General features: G+C 47.1%; 1 protein-coding gene across 6 annotated transcripts in view; it reads left to right on the top strand.

The window, feature by feature from the left end:
* The window catches only part of DAB2IP (DAB2 interacting protein), a 225715-nt gene that overhangs the window by 17056 nt on the left and 189606 nt on the right, over positions 1-19053 (top strand). For 4 of the 6 annotated variants that reach the window (XM_060757580.2, XM_060757583.2, XM_060757579.2 and 1 more), the window contains exon 1: positions 16269-16647. The exons of 1 other annotated variant lie outside the window; for it this stretch is intronic. In XM_060757580.2, the coding sequence (XP_060613563.2) occupies positions 16527-16647 (121 nt within the window). In that variant the 5' untranslated portion in view covers positions 16269-16526. Of the gene's footprint in view, positions 1-16267; positions 16648-19053 lie in introns of those variants that run through there. One more of the 6 variants, XM_060757582.2, reaches the window with a different exon arrangement.

Below are 19053 nucleotides of genomic sequence, written 5' to 3'. Positions count from 1 at the left end.
ATTATTGTGCTGGTTCAGCTGCACCAGAAGCCTAAATTTCCTTTCTATGCATGTGTTTGTTTTGGCCATGCATTTTGCAGTTGGGTGGTTCCTTCCAGGCTGCAGCCATAGGGCCAGCCACCTGCCTATCATCGTTAAGTTCTTTAGTTCCGCCCCTTTCCCCAGGGTTCTGGGAGGGAAAAGAAAATTTTTAGTTCAGTCTTACAGTTTGGAAGCTCAGTTACGGGACGTGAGAGCTTTTCCCACCTGTAGAGAAGCTCTGTTTCTTACAAAGTGGGGGGAAATAGTCCCAAAGCTTTTGGGGAAGACAGCCTTAAAGCTTCTGAAGAAAACAGTTTTACAGATCCAAAGGTCTCCAGCTGGAAAATCTCTTAAGTTTTGGCTGGTAAGGTTTACTCAGGTACCCAAAAGGCAAATTGGAACCGGGAGTAAGGCCCCACGCCAGCCTAAAGACAGATTGCCCAGGGAGAGGTCGGAGGGTTTTCCTTGTAAAAGAAAGAAATAGTTCACGAAACAAGCTGCCTGTCCTTTGTGGGCAAGTTAAGAAGAATTTGTGTGTTTTGTTGAAGATCTAAGCAATAGATCTTAACACCGGGATTGTGGCGCAGCTGGCTAAGTGTCAGCTGCATTAAGATCACTCTGACCAAAAGGTCATGAGTTCGAAGCCAGCCCGGGTTGGAGTGAGTTTCCAACCAATTGTGTAGCCTCTTGTCAACCTTTGCAACCCGAAAGACAGTTGCATCTGTCAAGTAGGAAAATTAGGTACCACCTTAAAGTGTGGGGAGGCTAAATTAACTGATTTATGAGGCCATAAAGAAGACTCAGAGACAAAGAGACAAAGTTGAAGTCCTTTGGCCACATCATGAGGAGACAGCAAAGCCTAGAGAAGGGAATGATGCTGGGGAAAGTGGAAGGAAAAAGGAAGAGGGGCCGACCAAGGGCAAGATGGATGGATGGCATCCTTGAAGTGACTGGACTGACCTTGAAGGAGCTGGGGTGGTGATGGCCGACAGGGATCTCTGGCGTGGGCTGGTCCATGAGGTCACGAAGAGTCGGAGACGACTGAACGAATGAACAACAACAAAGAAGACTCCAGCAAGGCATTCCAGTGGGGAAGCATGTGGGGAATGCGGAAGTGCTTCATCAGCGTCGCAGATGGACAAGGAAAGCAACAGCTCCCCTGGCGGCCAGGAAAAGTTAAATAGCCTCTGTGTATGTCTGTATATGTTTGTATGTCAAAAATTGGCATTGAATGTTTGCTATATATATGTACACTGTGATCCGCCCTGAGTCCCCTGCGGGGTGAGAAGGGTGGAATAGAAAAGCTGTAAATAAATAAATAATAAAGAACTTTGTTAAACTTTCCAAGTTTCTAAAGACTTTGTTTAGGAAAATCCATAGGGCCTCTCAGCCGAGGCACCCCGGCGTCCCACTGGGCACAAAGAGCACATCCTGTTTTAAAAGACAATTGCTATAGGCCCAGCGCATGTCAGCACAATGATTGTCTTTATTGATACCCTGCCTTCCTTTCTCTCTGTGGGGACTCAAGGCAGCGAATGGTCAAAGCCACCCTCGGAAGGAGAGGCCGGCTCTTCTTCTCTCCTTGCTGAAATCCCTTCTCCTTTTGCCTTCTCTTGTCTTTCCGATGCAGGCAAACTGGGCGCCTTCTACCCCTCATCTCTCATAAGCAGTTTGGGTTTTGAGAGCAAAATGTTCTCTCACCAAACAAATACAGGATTCGCCACTCATCTTTTAATGTTTAATTCATCTTTGTGCTTTTAAAAAAAGTTAAAATAGAAGCGGGTGTTTGTGTGTCGGAGAGCGAGAGGGAGAGAGAGGGAGAAGCAAACGCTTTGATTGAAAGTGAAGCGGCGCCGGGATTTTTCCGCAGGGAAGTCCCTCGTGAGGGTTGCTTCTTCAGGCTTACAATAAATAAGGAAGAGAGGCAGATTTCACAGGTGGAAAACAGGGACATGAGTGGGGATCAAGGGGGCAAACGGGAAAGAGAGATCCTACCGCAGTTGGCTTTTGCCGGAATCTGGCTGGGAAGGAAGTGATTCTGCTTGCTTCCCTCTCCTTGCTGAGTTCAGCGAGTGCAAACACCTTGGAAATTGGTTTGAAGCAACTGAAATAAATAAATAAATAATAATAATACACTTTATTTCTACCCCGCAACCATCTCCCCAGTGGGGACTCGGAGCGGCTTACATGGCGCCAAGCCCGGACAACATATTACAGCGGAATAAAACCAAAAACATAAACAACAATAAGGTAGAGGTGACATTGAAATTTAGACCACGGTTAAATGAGAGAGTTCATCCTGGCAAGATACTTACTTACTTAGGCGATCCCCCGTTGTCCAAGTAGGATTGTCTTCCAAGATCAGTGTACTGATGAGTCTGTAGGTGATTGCGAACCGTATTCTTGATCTGCATGTTCTCCCGCAGTGAGAGCATCGGTTTCCAGACGAAAGGTGGTCTTGGTCAGGGTTGGCTTGATGCGCCTTCCTCTTGGCACATTTCTCTCTTTCGCCCTCCATTTGTGCCTCTTCAAATTCTGCAGCACTGCTGGTCACAGCTGACCTCCAAATGGAGCGCTCAAGGGCCAGGGCTTCCCAGTTCTCAGTGTCTATGCCAGAGTTTCTAAAGTTGGCTTTGAGTCCGTCTTTCAATCTCTTTTCCTGCCCACCAACCTTCCATTTTCCGTTCTTGAGTTCGGAGTAGAGCAACTGTTTTGGTAGACGGTGGTCGGGTATCTGGACAATGTGGCCAGTCCAGCGGAGTTGATGGCAGAGGACCATCGCTTCAATGCTGGTGGTCTTTGCTTCTTCCAGCACGATGACCTTTCTCCGCTGTCTTCCCAAGAGATTTGTAGGATTTTCCGGAGGCAGCGCTGATGGAATCGTTCCAGGAGTTGCATGTGATGTCTGTAGTTAGTCCACGTTTCACAGGCGTAAAGCAGGGTTTGGAGGACAATAGCTTGATCAACAAGCACCGATGGATGTCCCTGTCCTCAAACAATCTTGCTTCATTCGAAAAAAGTTGCACCCACAGAGCTCAGGCGGTGTTGTATTTCAATGTCAATGATGACTTTGGTGGAGAGGTGGCTGCCAAGGGAGTGGAAATGGTTGACATTTTCTAATGTGACACCATTAAGCTGTATTTCTGGCATTGGAGAAGGATTGGCTGGTGCCTTCTGCTGGAAGTGCACTTTGGTTTTCTCGATTCCATCAGCGTTGCCTCCGGAAAATCCTGCAAATCTCTTGGGAAGACAGGCAGACAAACATCAGCGTGCTGGAAGAAGCAAAGACCACCAGCATTGAAGCGATGGACCTCTGCCATCAACTCCACTGGACCGGCCACGTTGTCCAGATACTCAATGACCATCTCCCAAAGCAGTTGCTCTACTCTGAACTCAAGAACAGAAAACAGAATGTTGGTGGGGCGGAAAAGAGATTGAAAGATGAGTTCAAAGCCAACCTTAACAACTCTGGCATAGACATCGAGAACTGGGAAGCCCTGGCCCTTGAGCACTCCAGCTGGAGGTCGGCTGTGACCAGCAGTGGTGCAGAATTTGAAGAGGCACGAATGGAGGGTGAAAGGGAGAAACGTGCCAAGAGGAAGCCAGCTGAGACTGCCTTCCGTCTGGAAATTTATTTATTTATTATTTATTTAGCAGTTTTGTATACTGGTCTTCTCACCTCTATCGAGGGACTCAGGCCGGTTTCCAACATCAATATTGCAAATAGTCATTAAAAGCATCAAATTCTAAATCACACTAAAACATTAAAAGAACAAAATACAGTCATATAAATTACAACGGTCAGTCGTCATCAAAAAATCATTGTTCGTCATCATCCACCCATATCACGGAATCGTGGCGCATTCGTCGAATGCCAATTTCCAGAGCGAAGTTTTCACCTGTCTTCTGAATGTCAAAATAGAAGGGGCAGTTCTGATCTCCAGTGGAAGGGAGTTCCAGAGTCGAGGGGCCACCACCGAGAAGGCCCTGTCCCTCGTCCCCACCAGAAGCGCTTGTGAGGCCGGTGGAACCGAGAGCAGGGCCCCTCCAGACGATCTTAGCAATCTTGATGGTTCATAGGGGAGGATACCCTCACTGAAGGAGAACGTGCAGGTCAAGAATAGGGCTCCACAGCCACCTACGGACTCACAAGAATTCTGATCCTGGAAGACTATCCTACTCGGCCAAAGAGGGATCACCTAAGTAAGTAAGTAAGTAAGTAACAATTGGACTCCCTCTTCCGACTTCACCCCAGCGGAGATGGCTTTCGAATTCCTTCTGCAACCATCCCGAGGACTTGTCCGTCTCTGGGAAAAGCCTTCCTCTGCTCCGTTGCCGCCTTTACGCCCAGAGCCTTTGAGAAAAGCAGCGGTGGTGGCAGCATCGAAGGCCCCAACCTGGGCACGGTTTCAAGGCGCCCCGCGTGCTTCTCTCCGCCGCACAATTAATGCCATGTTTTATTAGCAATGAAAGCGGGGCTTGTTTTGTACGAATGCCGGGCGCAGTAAAGTGTGACTCTGCAGACGGTTTTTACAAACCCGAGCAGAACATCACTCCTGCGATTTATCGCCTGCCAGGGCTGCTTACCCACTGTGTAAAACAAGTTTATTGGGATTTGGCCAATAGCGGCCCAAAAGGCCTCGTTCCTTATGCCTGGCGGGAGGAAATACTCGGTGCCTCCAACAATTGGCTTGCAAATAAAACCTGTGGTGGCAGTGTGCGTGTGTGTGTGTGTGGGGGGGGGGGGTGCATCTATATATATAAGGTAAAGGTTTTCCCCTGCCATTAATTCTACTTGTGTCCGACTCTCCAGGATGGTGCTCATCTCCATTTTTAAACTGAAGAGTCGGCGTTGTCCGTGGACACCTCCTGGTCATGTGGCCAGCATCACTGCATGGAGCACAACTACCTTCTCGCCAGAGCGGTACCTATTAATTTACTCACATTTGCATGCTTTCGAACTGCTGGGTTGACAAAAGCTTGGAGCTCACCCTGCTCACTGAATTTAAACTGCCGACCTTTCGGTCAGCAAGTTCAGCAGCTCCGCAGTTTAACTCATTGTACCACCGGTAAGTAAAGTAAAGGGAAAGGTTTTCCCCTGATATTAAGTCTAGTCATGCCCACATCAAGACATCAGGGCACCGTCCTTGCAGACAGTCAATTCTCTCACACCACGATTGTGAGGTCAGAATATGTGCTCCACAACTCTGTCTGTTTGAATAAAGAAGTCCCAGAGTAGCTTGACGTGTTCATTCTCTGTAATTTTGTCCAGCTTGTGATCCCACCAGTCCTTTGTGGCAGGCAGATGGTGTTTGTGGCACAACTTCCAATGGATCATCTGAGCAACGGTGTTGTGCCTCTGTTTGGAGTCTGTGCAATCTTCTTGCAGCAGCTGAGGATGGGATCTACTGTTTCGTCTGCTTCCTTGCAGAGTCTACACTTGGGATCTGTTGTGGACTTTTCAATTCTGAGTTGGATGGCCTTAGTTCGAATGGCTTGTGGTTCTAATGGCTTGGTTCTACTGGCTTGTGATCCCACCAGTTCTTTGTGGCAGGCAGATGGTCTTTGTGGCACAGGTTCCAATGAATCACCTGAGCAATGATGTTGTGCCTCTGCTTATAGTCTGTCTGCGCGATCTTCTTGCAGCAGCTGAGGATGGGATCTATTGTTTCATCTGCTTCCTTCCAGAGTCTACACTTGGGATCTGTTGTGGACTTTTCAATTCTGGCTTGGATGGCCTTGTTTCGAATGGCTTGTGGTCCGAATGGCTTTGTTTGAATGGCTTGCAATCCTACCCGTTCTTTATCACAGGCAGATGGTCTTTGTGGCACAGGTTCCAATGAATCACCTGAGCAAGGGTGTTGTGCCTCTGCTTGGAGTCTGTCTGCGCGACCTTCTTTCAGCAGTTGAGGATGGGATCGATTGTTTCATCTGCTTCCTTGCAGAGCCTACACTTGGGATCCGTCGTCGACTTTTCAATTCTGGCTTGGATGGCCTTGGTTCGAATGGCTTGTTCTTGGGCTGCCAGAATCAGGCCCTCCTTTGTCTCCTTTTTCCCATTTGTGAGCCACAGCCATGTTTTTTCTTTCTCCATTTGGCTCTCAATTTTCCCCAGGAACTGTCCATGGAGAGACAGCCTTCTTTGGCCAGTGTCCTCTTCTGCTCTGGATTGTGTTTTGACGGCATTCCCTCTTTGTCTTTTGCACTTGAAGCAGTTTCCTACTCTTGACTTCCCTCAATGTTGGTTCTTGATGGCCTTTCACATAATCCGCCAGTGCATATTTCTCCTCCTGCTGTACCGTTTGTTTCACTTGTTATTATTATTATTATTATTATTATTATTATTATTATTATTATTATTATATTCATATTAAAAGTAATTGCTAGGAATTGTGGGAGTTGAGGTCCAAAACACCCGGAGGGCTGAAGTTTGCCCATGCGTGCTCTAGGGGGCAGCAAAGCTGCAAAGAATGTTTGCCAAGGGTATTTATTTATTTATCGTGTCATCAGCAACCATACCATTGTATTACATTTCTAACAGAACAAAACAAACAAACAGATTTTTTTTAAAAAAACACAGATTATGCAAACTTGGTAGTTGGTTAAATGTCCTTTGACCAGTATCTAGCCCCTTGGAGTGCCTCTGGTGTTGCCGCAAGAAGGTCCTCCATTGTGCATGTGGCAGGGCTCAGGGTGCATTGTAGCAGGTGGTCAGTGGTTTGCTCTTCTCCGCACTCGCATGTCATGGATTCCACCCTGTAGCCCCATTTCTTAAGATTGGCTCTGCATCTTCCAAGTCGCCCAGTCTTCTGTGTGCCCAGGGGGGAGTCTCTCATCTTGTATCACCCACGGGTTGAGGTCCTGGGTTTGGGCCTGCCACTTTTGGACTCTCACTTGCTGAGGTGTTCCAGCGAGTGTCTCTGTAGATCTAAGAAAACTATGTCTTGATTTAAGTTGTTGACGTGCTGGCTGATATCCAAACAGGGGGTGAGCTGGAGATGTCTCTGCCTTGGTCTTTCACTATGGGCTGCTCCTTCCCAGCGGATGTCAGGTGGTGCAATACCGGCTAAGCAGTGTAATTTCTCCAGTGGTGTAGGGCGCAGACACCCCGTGATAATGCAGCATGTCTCATTAAGAGCCACATCCACTGTTTTAGTGTGGTGAGATGTGTTCCACTCTGGGCATGCGTACTCAGCAGCAGAGTAGCATAGTGCAAGGGCAGATGTCTTCACTGTGTCTGGTTGTGATCCCCAGGTTGTGCCAGTCAGCTTTCATATGATATTGTTTCTAGCGCCCACTTTTTGCTTGATATTCAGGCAGTGCTTCTTGTAGGTCAGAGCACAGCCCAGAGTGACTCCCAGGGATTTGGGTGTGTTGCAATGCTCCAGTGGGATTCCTTCCCAGGTAATGATCCTCAGAGCTCGGGATGCTTATCTGTTCTTAAGGTGAAAGGCGCATGTCTGTGTTTTAGATGGATTAGGGATCAGCTGATTTTCCCTGTAATAGGCAGTAAGAGCACCTAGAGCTTTGGAGAGCTTCTGTTCAACCATCTCAAAGCTCCCTGCTTGAGCGGTGATGGCACGATCATCAGCATAGATGAAACTCTCTGTCCCTTCTGGCAGTGGCTGGTCATTTGTGTAGACTGTGTAGGGGGACATGAGAGAAGCCTCCTCGCAGGATTGCAAGACATCCAGGCGTCCCCTGGGCAACGTCTTCGTAGACGGCTGATTCTCTCGCCTCAGAAGCAACCAGAAGCAACTTTGCCAAGGGTTAAAGGAGAATACATTGAAGCACTAAGCGCAACACCTAGGACACTAAGTTACCAAAGTGAAATGTTACTTCCAATATGGTTACTAGCTCTTCCTTCTCTTTTGTTAAAAAATAATACATTGATTTATAATACGGAATGAATTTTTCTACAAATAACCCAATTCTGTATATGTTTTGCCATCTCGAAGGATCGCTGAGCTCCATTCTTTTTGGAATATGTATATGTAAATAAGTATAGTTTTGCATAACTTGCATCCAGTGCTCCTCCCAGTCCTTTTCTCCTCCACCCGCTTCCTTGCATCGTCTTCAGCTTATTTCAGAGGCTGCAAGCTGAGCTCAAAGTGTCAAGGTAGTTTGCCTTCCATGAGGGTTGAATGAAAAGTAATGCCTCCTCCTTCATTACTTGGGTTTGGATGGGAATCTATATATATATAAATGCTCTATGCATAATGAGTACCTTAAAAACAAAAGAACCAATGAATGAAATCACACCAAATTTTGCAACAAAACGTCTAAACACTAGGAGTGACCATCACTCAAAACATTATGATTTTGTCATTTCAGTTTCAGTTGCTGGGATTCATAGTTCACCTATAATCAAAGGGGATTTTGAACTCCACCAACGATGGAATTGAGCCACACTTGGCACACAGAACTCCCCTGACCAACAGAAAACACTAGAAGGGTTGGGTGGGCATTGACCTTGAGTTTTGGAGTTGTAGTTCACTTACATCTAGAGAGCACTGTGGACTCAAACAATGATGGAACTTGGCACAAATACTCAATATGCCCAAATATAAAACAGATGGAGTTTTGGGGAAATAGACCTTGACATTCAGGAGTTGTAGTTACTGGGATTTATAGTTCACCTACAATCAAGGAGCATTCCAAACCCCATCAACGATAGAATTGCACCAAACCTCCCACACAGAACCCTCATGACCACCAGAGTGGGCCACAGCAACGCGTGGCAGGGGATAGCTAGTATTTTAATAAATCAAACGCAGAAATAATCCTTAGAATGTGCTCTTCAACTACCACTATTCACTTTTCCACATAATCACCAAACAATTGGATGCAGTTCTGCCAATGATGAACAAGTTTTCTGAAGCTGTCACTCTTTTCCCGCAACTAGTGTTTCACAGTTCTCCCATCCTGGGTACCCATCATGCACAGATCTTCCGATAGCCAAGCAGCACAATAATGTGACCCACACGTTCTTGTGAAATGCCGATTATGCTTGAAATTTCTCTCTGAGTGATACGACGATTGTCCTGTCAACCTTTTGTTTGTGAAACTCGGTGGTTGCTGTCACAGGATGTCCAGCTCTTTGTCACACAAGTCAGATGTTCTCACCTTTAAGCTTAAACTTACTTGCACAACAACGCACAGTACTCACATCAACACAATCCCCATCAACAGCTTGCATTCTCTGATGAATCTCCTTTGGGGTGACACCTTCTGCTGTCAAGAATTCAATGATTGCATGTTGCTTAAGTCGCATTGACCAACCGTCTGCGCAGGGTTCCATACTTCACACTTTAACAACACAGCTGTCCAATGCTAAGGCTTCCCACCAAAATGGAACTGTAGAGGAGAGTCTACTGAACAAGCCAGTACCTGCTGCATACGCTGCTTAAGTCGCACTGACCAACCATCTGTGCAGGGTTCCATACTTCATACTTTAACAACACAACCGTTCAATGCTAAGGCTTCCCACCAAAATGGAACTGTAGAGGAGAGTCTTATGAACAAGCCAGTACCTGCCGCATATGCTGCTTAAGTCGCACTGACCGACCATCTGTGCAGGGTTCCATACTTCACACTTTAACAACACAACCGTTCAATGCTAAGGCTTCCCACCAAAATGGAACTGTAGAGGAGAGTCTTATGAACAAGCCAGTACCTGCCGCATATGCTGCTTAAGTCGCACTGACCGACCATCTGTGCAGGGTTCCATACTTCACACTTTAACAACACAACCGTTCAATGCTAAGGCTTCCCACCAAAATGGAACTGTAGAGGAGAGTCTTATGAACAAGCCAGTACCTGCCGCATATGCTGCTTAAGTCGCACTGACCGACCATCTGTGCAGGGTTCCATACTTCACACTTTAACAACACAACCGTTCAATGCTAAGGCTTCCCACCAAAATGGAACTGTAGAGGAGAGTCTACTGAACAAGCCAGTACCTGCTGCATACGCTGCTTAAGTCGCACTGACCGACCATCTGTGCAGGGTTCCATACTTCACACTTTAACAACACAACCGTTCAATGCTAAGGCTTCCCACCAAAATGGAACTGTAGAGGAGAGTCTACTGAACAAGCCAGTACCTGCTGCATACGCTGCTTAAGTCGCACTGACCGACCATCTGTGCAGGGTTCCATACTTCACACTTTAACAACACAACCGTTCAATGCTAAGGCTTCCCACCAAAATGGAACTGTAGAGGAGAGTCTACTGAACAAGCCAGTACCTGCTGCATACGCTGCTTAAGTCGCACTGACCGACCATCTGTGCAGGGTTCCATACTTCACACTTTAACAACACAACCGTTCAATGCTAAGGCTTCCCACCAAAATGGAACTGTAGAGGAGAGTCTACTGAACAAGCCAGTACCTGCTGCATACGCTGCTTAAGTCGCACTGACCGACCATCTGTGCAGGGTTCCATACTTCACACTTTAACAACACAACCGTTCAATGCTAAGGCTTCCCACCAAAATGGAACTGTAGAGGAGAGTCTTATGAACAAGCCAGTACCTGCCGCATATGCTGCTTAAGTCACACTGACCGACCATCTGTGCAGGGTTCCATACTTCACACTTTAACAACACAACCGTTCAATGCTAAGGCTTCCCACCAAAATGGAACTGTAGAGGAGAGTCTACTGAACAAGCCAGTACCTGCTGCATACGCTGCTTAAGTCGCACTGACCGACCGTCTGTGCAGGGTTCCATACTTCACACTTTAACAACACAACCGTTCAATGCTAAGGCTTCCCACCAAAATGGAACTGTAGAGGAGAGTCTACTGAACAAGCCAGTACCTGCCGCATACGCTGCTTAAGTCTCATTGACCGACCGTCTGCACAGGGTTCTATACTTCGCACTTTAACAACACAACTGTTCAATGCTAAGGCTTCCCACCAAAATGGAACTGTAGAGGAGAGTCTATTGAAGAAGCCAGTACCTGCCACATACCAGTACTACCACCTCTTGAGGAGTTACGAAGGTGGAGGCATTACTTTTCATTCAACCCTCGTATTAACTCAGCAGGAAGGAGAGGAAACGAGGGGGAAGAAGAATCTCTCTCTTTCCCACGGTGCATCTACACTATAGAATTAATGCAGATTGACACCCCTTGGACTGCCATGACTGAGTGCTATGGAACCCTGGGAGCTGTAGTTTTGTAGGGCCTTTAGCCTTCTCTGCCAAAGAGTGCTGGTGCATCGCTCAACATTCTCACCATTGGCTCTATGTCTAAGGAAGCCCTGTCCAGATGTGATTGCAAAATGCCAGGTGAAGTTGTGCAGTATTGTGTATCCCAGCATTCTCACCATTGGCTCAATGGCTAAGGAAGTCCTGCCCAGACTTTTATAGTCTGGCCTCAAACTTTTTCAGGGGACAGGAGCAAGGTGTGTGCATGTTTAGCCTGATACCAGAGCTAAATTTAGTCCTGCATCAGGGCTATTTGTTGTTGTCGCTGATGCTTGTGTGTGCCTTCGGGCCATTTCCGACTTGTGCCGACCTTCAGGTGACTTTATGATTGTCTTGGCAAGGTTTTGCTCAGAAGGGGATTGCCACTGAGGTTGGGATTGTGTGTTTCCCCGCAAGGCATCCAGTGGGTCTCCATCAATAGCAAAGGATTCGACCCTGGCCTCCAGTGCAAGGGTTGCACTGTTTCACCATGTTTACTCTCAGGCCTTTATGTAGCTGCGTAAAATGCAATGCTCACTAGCTGAGCCAAATAATTTATTTATTTATGTATTGACTTTGCTTCTATACCGCTGTATCTCAAGCCCGAAGGCGACTCACGGCGGTTCACAAACAGTAAAAACAGTAGAAACAGCAGTGGTTCCATACAACATAGAACAATTGACTTAACACATTATCCATAAATTACCAATAAGCCATTACAATGCACAATTATTACAAAAAACAACAACCGTCCCCAATCTTCTCCTCATCCAAGCGTAGTCCAGGTTCGCCGTCCATTGTTCCATTCCTATGTTCCATTACCAGATTGCACTAAATTACTCAAACGCCTGCACAAACATCCAGGTCTTCACCTTTTTGCGGAATACCATTAGAGATGGTGCTAGTCTAATGTCCGTAGGAAGGGCGTTCCACAGCCGAGGAGCCACCACCGAGAAGGCCCTATCTCTCGTCCCCGCCAGCCGAGCTTGAGAAGCAGGCGGGATCGAGAGCAGGGTCTCCCCGGAAGATCTCAAACTCCTGGTGGGTTCATAGGCAGAAATGCGGTCAGATAGGTAACTTGGGCCGGAACCGTTTAGGGCTTTAAAGGCCAACGCCAGCACTTTGAATTCAGCCCGGTAGCAGATCGGTAGCCAGTGGAGTTGGCGCAACAGGGGGGTTGTATGCTCCCTGCGCTCCGCTCCTGTTAAAATCATGGCTGCCGAGCGTTGGACTAGTTGGAGCTTCCGAGCTGTCTTCAAAGGCAACCCCACGTAGAGAGCGTTGCAGTAGTCTAAACGGGATGTAACCAGAGCGTGGACTACCGTGGCCAAGTCAGACTTCCCAAGGTATGGGCGCAGCTGGCGCACAAGCTTTAGCTGTGCAAATGCTCCCCTGGTCACCGCCGAAACCTGGTCACCGCCGAAAATAATGTCCAGCTCAAAATGCTGAGACGCACATGGAATTCGATGTCTTTTGGGTTGTATACATTTTGTTCACATGGATGTATTGTTGTTGTATTCAGGCATTGAAAGTTTGCCTTTTATGTTTAGAATTGTGACGATGTGTAAGTTTTATTGCTTTGGTTATGGGTAGTTTGGATAGTGGTTTAGGGATGGTAAGTATGGGAGATTATGTTTTGTTGGAGATGGTGGCTTGGCGTTAGCTGAGTTGCCATAGCAACAGGGGCGGAGCCAACTGCCTCTTGAGGAGGCAGCTATTTTAAAAAGTCAGCCAGTGGCCGGAGAGCTACTGAGAGGACTGAGTCTCTGGGTGGAGATTCAGGGAATGTGTCTGTAGCCGGTGTGCTATAGGAAAGACTGGATCTCAGGGTGGAGATTCAGGGAATCAATTGGTGACCAAAGTGGTTGCAGAGAAGGACCCGGTAGTGAGAGAGCTACAGGGGGTTGTTGATTCTGAATTAAGAATCAAGGTTTGGCTGGGTTTAAGCCTGCTGTTCCTGTGGTGAAACGTTTTGAAGTCTGTGCCTGAGATTACTCATGAAACCTTTCCAATGTAACCATCAAGATTTGTGCCTCTTGAGAAGAAACAGTTAAATATGTTATACTCCTGTTAAAATAAACTTGTTACTGTTTTCCTGAAGCCTTGCCTGATACAGTTTCTCCTAAGTTGAACAGCCTGCAATAGTAAAGTCAGCCAGAAACAGTAAACGCTACGCTATCCACTGAATAAGACCTTCTGTCATTAACAGTCCCTTTATAAAATAGTTCCTAGGCTGATATTGATCGTTGCCCGGCTTCCCTCATAGATTAGTGGGTGTTTTACCACTCGCACCTTCACATTTGGTGGCATTCGGTGGGATTAAAACGGTCTTCTTTACAAGAATCCATCCTGTGTCCCTCTGGGGAGATAGAGCAGAATATAAAGAAATTTTTATTATTATTATTATTATTATTATTGAAAAATAAAAATCAGCATGATTTCCAATCTCAATAGTACCATTCCCGCCTCTCCAACTTCTGTAACGTGGCAGTGGCAATCCTTATTCTGCTCGCTCCATCTCTCTCCAAATACCCATCCTAGTTATATGTCACCTTGTCATGCCCAGCATTTTTTATAATTTTAATTATTACATTTGGCCCTGCCATAGGTTTTTAATGCGCCGTGGTGTTATTGTTACTGTTTATTGCTTTGTTTATGAGTTTATGCATTATCTGTATTGCTGTTGTTGCTGTTTTTACTGATGTATTTCGGCTTGGCATCTTGTAAGCCTCACCGAGTCCTTCGGGAGATGGTAGTGGGGCATAAATAAAGGTTTATTATTAATATTATTATTATTAGTCCTGTACCGTCCCACTTTACAGCTGTTTTTCAAACGTCCCAGTTTCTCTCGCCTCCTTCCATTTTCCTCCTTTGTCCTCAGCTTTCCTTTGTGGCTGCAAACAGAATTGAAGATGCAAAAGTGCTATATGCACCAGGCCTGGGCAAACTTGGGCCCTCCAGGTGTTTTGGACTTCAACTCCCACAATTCCTAACAGCCTACCGGCCCTCCAGGTGTTTTGGACTTCAACTCCCACAATTCCTAGCAGCCTACTGGCTGTTAGGAATTGTTGGAGTTGAAGTCCAAAACACCTGGAGGGCCCAAGTTTGCCCAGGCCTGGTATAGACCCAATGATTTCAATGGGCACTTCCCTGGTGGTTCAGGCAAAAGCAAACAGCTGCTGTCTTTCCTAGTTGTGCTTTGCCACATTGACCACAACCAGGTATATTTGATCTCACATGCCCCAATTTCCATTTGCAGAATGTCAGTCCATTTGGTGTTGCAGGACGCCCAGTATATTTTGGGGGGGAGGGCAAATGCAAATACTTGCAAGGGTCTGGCATGCCCAGGGCAGATTGCAGTTTTTCCCAAAGGAGGAATAGGTACAAGTAAGAGAAAGAAAGAGTTCCTCCTCCTCCTTGTCTGTGCCTCTCGGAGTCATCTGTCGCCCAGCTGTGCCTTTGCTCCTTTGACCTGAACTTGGTGCGTTGATTGGCCATTCCTGGCCTTCAGAAAGTTACTTGTGGGTTTTGGGGGAGGAACGCTGCAAAATCTGGCATGGACTTTCCAGGAATATTTATTGCTTTCTGGTGAACCTTTGCTCCGCGTGTCTTTGGTGCATGGGAGAAAATTCAGTCTCAATTCGTTTTTTGATGCTAGTGGGTGAGCATTTGCAAATTTCACCATGTGGTGGAAGGATAGAAGGGAATCTCAATGTGCAAGGTTCACATGTCAGCCCAAGCTGTGAATGGGTTAGACCAACTGCAGAAGCAAGAGAAGGCTGAGCTGAATGGAGCTCCTTTTTGTTCATATGCCAACAGAGAGAGCCTCCATATGCAGGGGCAGTGTACTTGGGCATAGCAGATACTTGAGAACTAAAACTTAAGGAAATGTTGTTTTTCCCACCTGTCCAGGGCCCATGAAAATGGAAAAGATGCAGGACTTGGAATGTTTTACTTTTGGGGCTACAATTCCCAGAAATATCTCCAAGATGGGAGGCACTACCATTTCTCACTTATTGAGGGATCCATCATTAAGGGGAGTAAACCTGGCCCACTTGCCTCTAGCCAGGGTATGGGCCAACTTGAAGTCCAAGTGTTTTGGACTTCAGATCCCACAACCTGGGTATGCAGATGATCCCTTGAATGACCATAGTGTTCAGTTCCAAGAGGACAAAGGCATGGGCCAACTTGGCCTTCCCTTAATGTGTTTTGGACTCTAACTCCCACAACGTGGGTATGCAGATGATCCCTTGATGGACTGAAGTGTCCAGTTCCAAGAGGACAAAGGTATGGGTCAACTTGGGCCCTCCCTCCAGGTGTTTTGGACTCCAACTCCCACAATGTGGGTATGCAGATGATCCCTTGATTGACTGAAGTGTCCAGTTTCAAGAGGACCAAGGCCTGGGCCAACTTGGTCCCTCTCTCCAGGTGTGTTGGACTCCAGCTCCCACAACGTGGGTATGCAGATGATCCCTTAATTTACTGGAGTGTCCAGTTCCAAGAGGACAAAGGCATGGGCCAACTTGGGCCAGGTGTTTTGGACTCCAACTCCCACAACGTGGGTATGCAGATGATCCCTTGCTTGACTGAAGCGTTCAATTCCCAGGGGACAAAGGCACGGGTCAACTTCAGTCTTCCCTCCAGGTGTTTTGGACCTCAACCCTCACCATTCCACATTTCTCCCTTTCACTCTCCAATCATTCCTCTTTTAATTCTGCAGCACTGCTGGTCACAGCTGACCCCCAGTTACAGTGCTCAAGGGCCAGGGCTTCCCAATTCTTGGTGCAAAGTAAGAACCGCACAATTAACAAGGAAATTACACTTTCAAACCACAAAGAGAACATTTTTTTTCAAATTTTACTACATAGTGCAACCTTTATTGATGCCCGGCCTTTCTCCCTGTAGGGACCCACAACCCCAGCCAGACCTGTTCCCGTGTGTGCTATTGCCTTGGCCTCACAAAGCAGTGGCAATCCAGTCCAGGACTTCCTCCCGCCTCAACTTGTTCCCTTTCCAAGTCCTGTTTCCTCTTTGCAGCTCCTATCTTGAAAGTGTGGGGAGGGGAGGGGGCAGGAAAGAACTCTGGGCTATGTTTATCTGGCCTGCTGAGAATGTTGGCCCTGGAGCCGGAGGAGAAGTCCCCGGCTTTTATTTCTGGACCGGCACATGCCTTGCAGGCTGGGACTCCCAGCTCTGTGATCTTTATTTATTTCCTCTCCTCCTCCTCCTCTTCCCATCCTTTATTTCTTCCTTGTCTGTAAGTGGAGAAAGTGGAAGGGTTCTGGGAGGACCCCCACCACCGTCCCCCAAAAGAGATGTCGGTGAATGGTAGGAGAAGCTCCGGCAGGCCCTCCTACTACTACCGGCTGCTGCGGAGGTCCAGGCTTCACCGGCAACGGAGCCGGTCCCGCAGCCGCAACCGGCCACTCAGCAGGGGTAACGCACTTTCTTTGTTCTTGCATGCACCTCTGGCATCTGTTGCTCAGCACCTAGAAGGCAGGTAGAGTTCGGGGCCAATGGCAGGTGTGGGACAGGTATGGAGGAGACTTGTATGGGATGCACATTCTGGTGATGGAGGAAGGATACCGTCTTTCGGGCTGCACAGAATGGAGTGTCGTGTGTTATTATTGTTAGAGTTGGACCAAAACTATTGGATTAAGAGGCATGCCAGGTAGATGGCTGAGCCACACGTTGTCCGAGATGTCTTTCCTGCCCAGTCTCATATCCGGTCCAGATTTGGTGTTAGGGAGCCTCCAAGCAATGAGCTTGTTCTTAAGTGTGCCGGGCAAATTCGAAGAGGTCCAGTTCCATCAGATTTGGTATAGCACCGGATGGGGTCACACTCCTCCTGAAGACGCAGGTTCGCAGCTCAGGTGTGATCTTGGACTCGTCACTGAGCCTGGAACCCGAGGTTTCGGTGGTGACCAGGGGAGCATTCACACAGTTAAAACTTGTGCGCCAGCTGCACCCGTACCTTGGGAAGTCTGACTTGGCCACGGTAGTCCACGCTCTGGTTACATCCCGCATAGACTACTGCAACGCTCTCTACGTGGGGTTGCCTTTGAAGACTGCTCGGAAGCTTCAAATGGTCCAGCACTTCAACTCCCACAATTGCCAGGTTGCTAACAGGAGCGCCACTCAAGGAGCATACAACTCCGCTGCTGCGCCAGCTCCACTGGCTGCCAATTTGCTACCGGGCACAATTCAAAGTGCTGGCTTTAGTCTTTAAAGCCGTAAACGGTTCTGGCCCGACCTACCTGTCCGAACGCGTCTCCGCCTATGAACCAGTTAGGACATTAAGATCGTCTGGGGAGGCCCTGCTCTCGGTCCCACCAGCTTCACAAGCGCGCAGTAGTCTATACGGGATGTCACTAGAGCGTGGACTACCGTGACCAAGTCAGACTTCCCAAGGTCTGGGCGCAGCTGGCGCACAAGTTTTAATTGTGCAAATGCTCCCCTGGTCACTGCTGAAACAATAAAATACATAATAACAATAATTATAACAATTAAAACATTACATTAATACAATAAAAAGCTAGCCTGGTGGCCATTGTTTTGCCAAGTCCATAATTAATAAATTCATTCCGCTTATCATAATCTGGTTCCAAAACTTTAGTCGTCATTGTCCATTGTCAGTCTGCCAGATTACCTAAAGGCCTGGTCCCATATCCATGTTTTTAATTTCCTTCTGAAAGAGAGGAGGGATGACGATGATCTAATTTCCCTGGGGAGTGAATTCCACAGGCGGGGGGCCACCACCGAGAAGGCCCTGTCCCTCGTCCCAGCCAATCTCATTTGTGACGAGAGCAGGGTTCCCCCAGAAGATCTTAAATTCCAAGGCGGGACGTAGAAGGAGATACATTCGGACAGGTACGCAGGGCCGGTGCCGTATAGGGTTTTATGCAAGAGGGAGGTCGTTCTGTTGCCACTTCTCTGGAAGCTGGAATGTTAAGTGGGATGCAGCCAGTTGAGCGTGTAATGACTTTTTCTATTTACATTGTAGAGAGAGCACAGCATCCTGGGAACTGTAGTTTGGGAAGGCGAGGAGCCCTATGGCAGAGAATGCAAAAGGCCTTGCCCTGAACTACATTTCCCAGAATTCCGCTCAGCATCAGAAAGCCCCAATGAGGAGGAGGAAGAGGTCCTCCTTCCTGACAGAGTCCCAATGAATGGTTGAATCCCCCAAAAATCAGTATATGTGTGAATCTCTCAGAAACTGGGAGTGAATGCTCTCCTGTCATCTTGTGTCATTGTGCAGAAAATTCAAGGAGAGTGCTCTTGTAGGGTTTTGTTAATGTTGTTTGTAAAAATTTTGAAAATTCCCCCAAAATCAGTGGAGGAGCGAAACATTCTGAAACTTGGTGGGCACACAGTGGTCACTGGGTTCTATAACCGTACCAAGTTTCATGCCAATAGCTGTAAAAATGAAGGAGAAAGGGACCCTTGAAGTGTCCTCATTGGCACAATTACTTAACGAAAAGTAACGAAAAAGCAGTGAACTCATTATAGTTATGATACGGACCCCATCCAATTTTGGAAATTCTGATTTCGTAATGAGTATTCAAATATTTTTTTAATTACTAGCCATCCCCTGCCACACGTTGCTGTGGCCCAGTCTGTGTATATGTGCTTTGTATGTATATACATGTATATATGTGTGTGTATATGTGTATATATGTGATTATGCACATGCATTGTAATGCATTTTTTATTTTTTTGGCTTTTTGCATCCCTTCTTCTGTGTTTTCCAGTGTTTTAATGAGTGATGGTCACTCATTGGCTTGAGAGGTGTCTTGTGTCTAAATTTGATTTCAGTCCGTCCGGTGGTTTTTGAGTTATGTT

Source organism: Anolis sagrei, chromosome 11, assembly GCF_037176765.1.
Source record: "Anolis sagrei isolate rAnoSag1 chromosome 11, rAnoSag1.mat, whole genome shotgun sequence".
In the NCBI taxonomy this organism is placed as follows: Eukaryota; Metazoa; Chordata; class Lepidosauria; order Squamata; family Dactyloidae; genus Anolis; species Anolis sagrei.
This window is presented reverse-complemented; position numbering and strand designations above follow the sequence as displayed.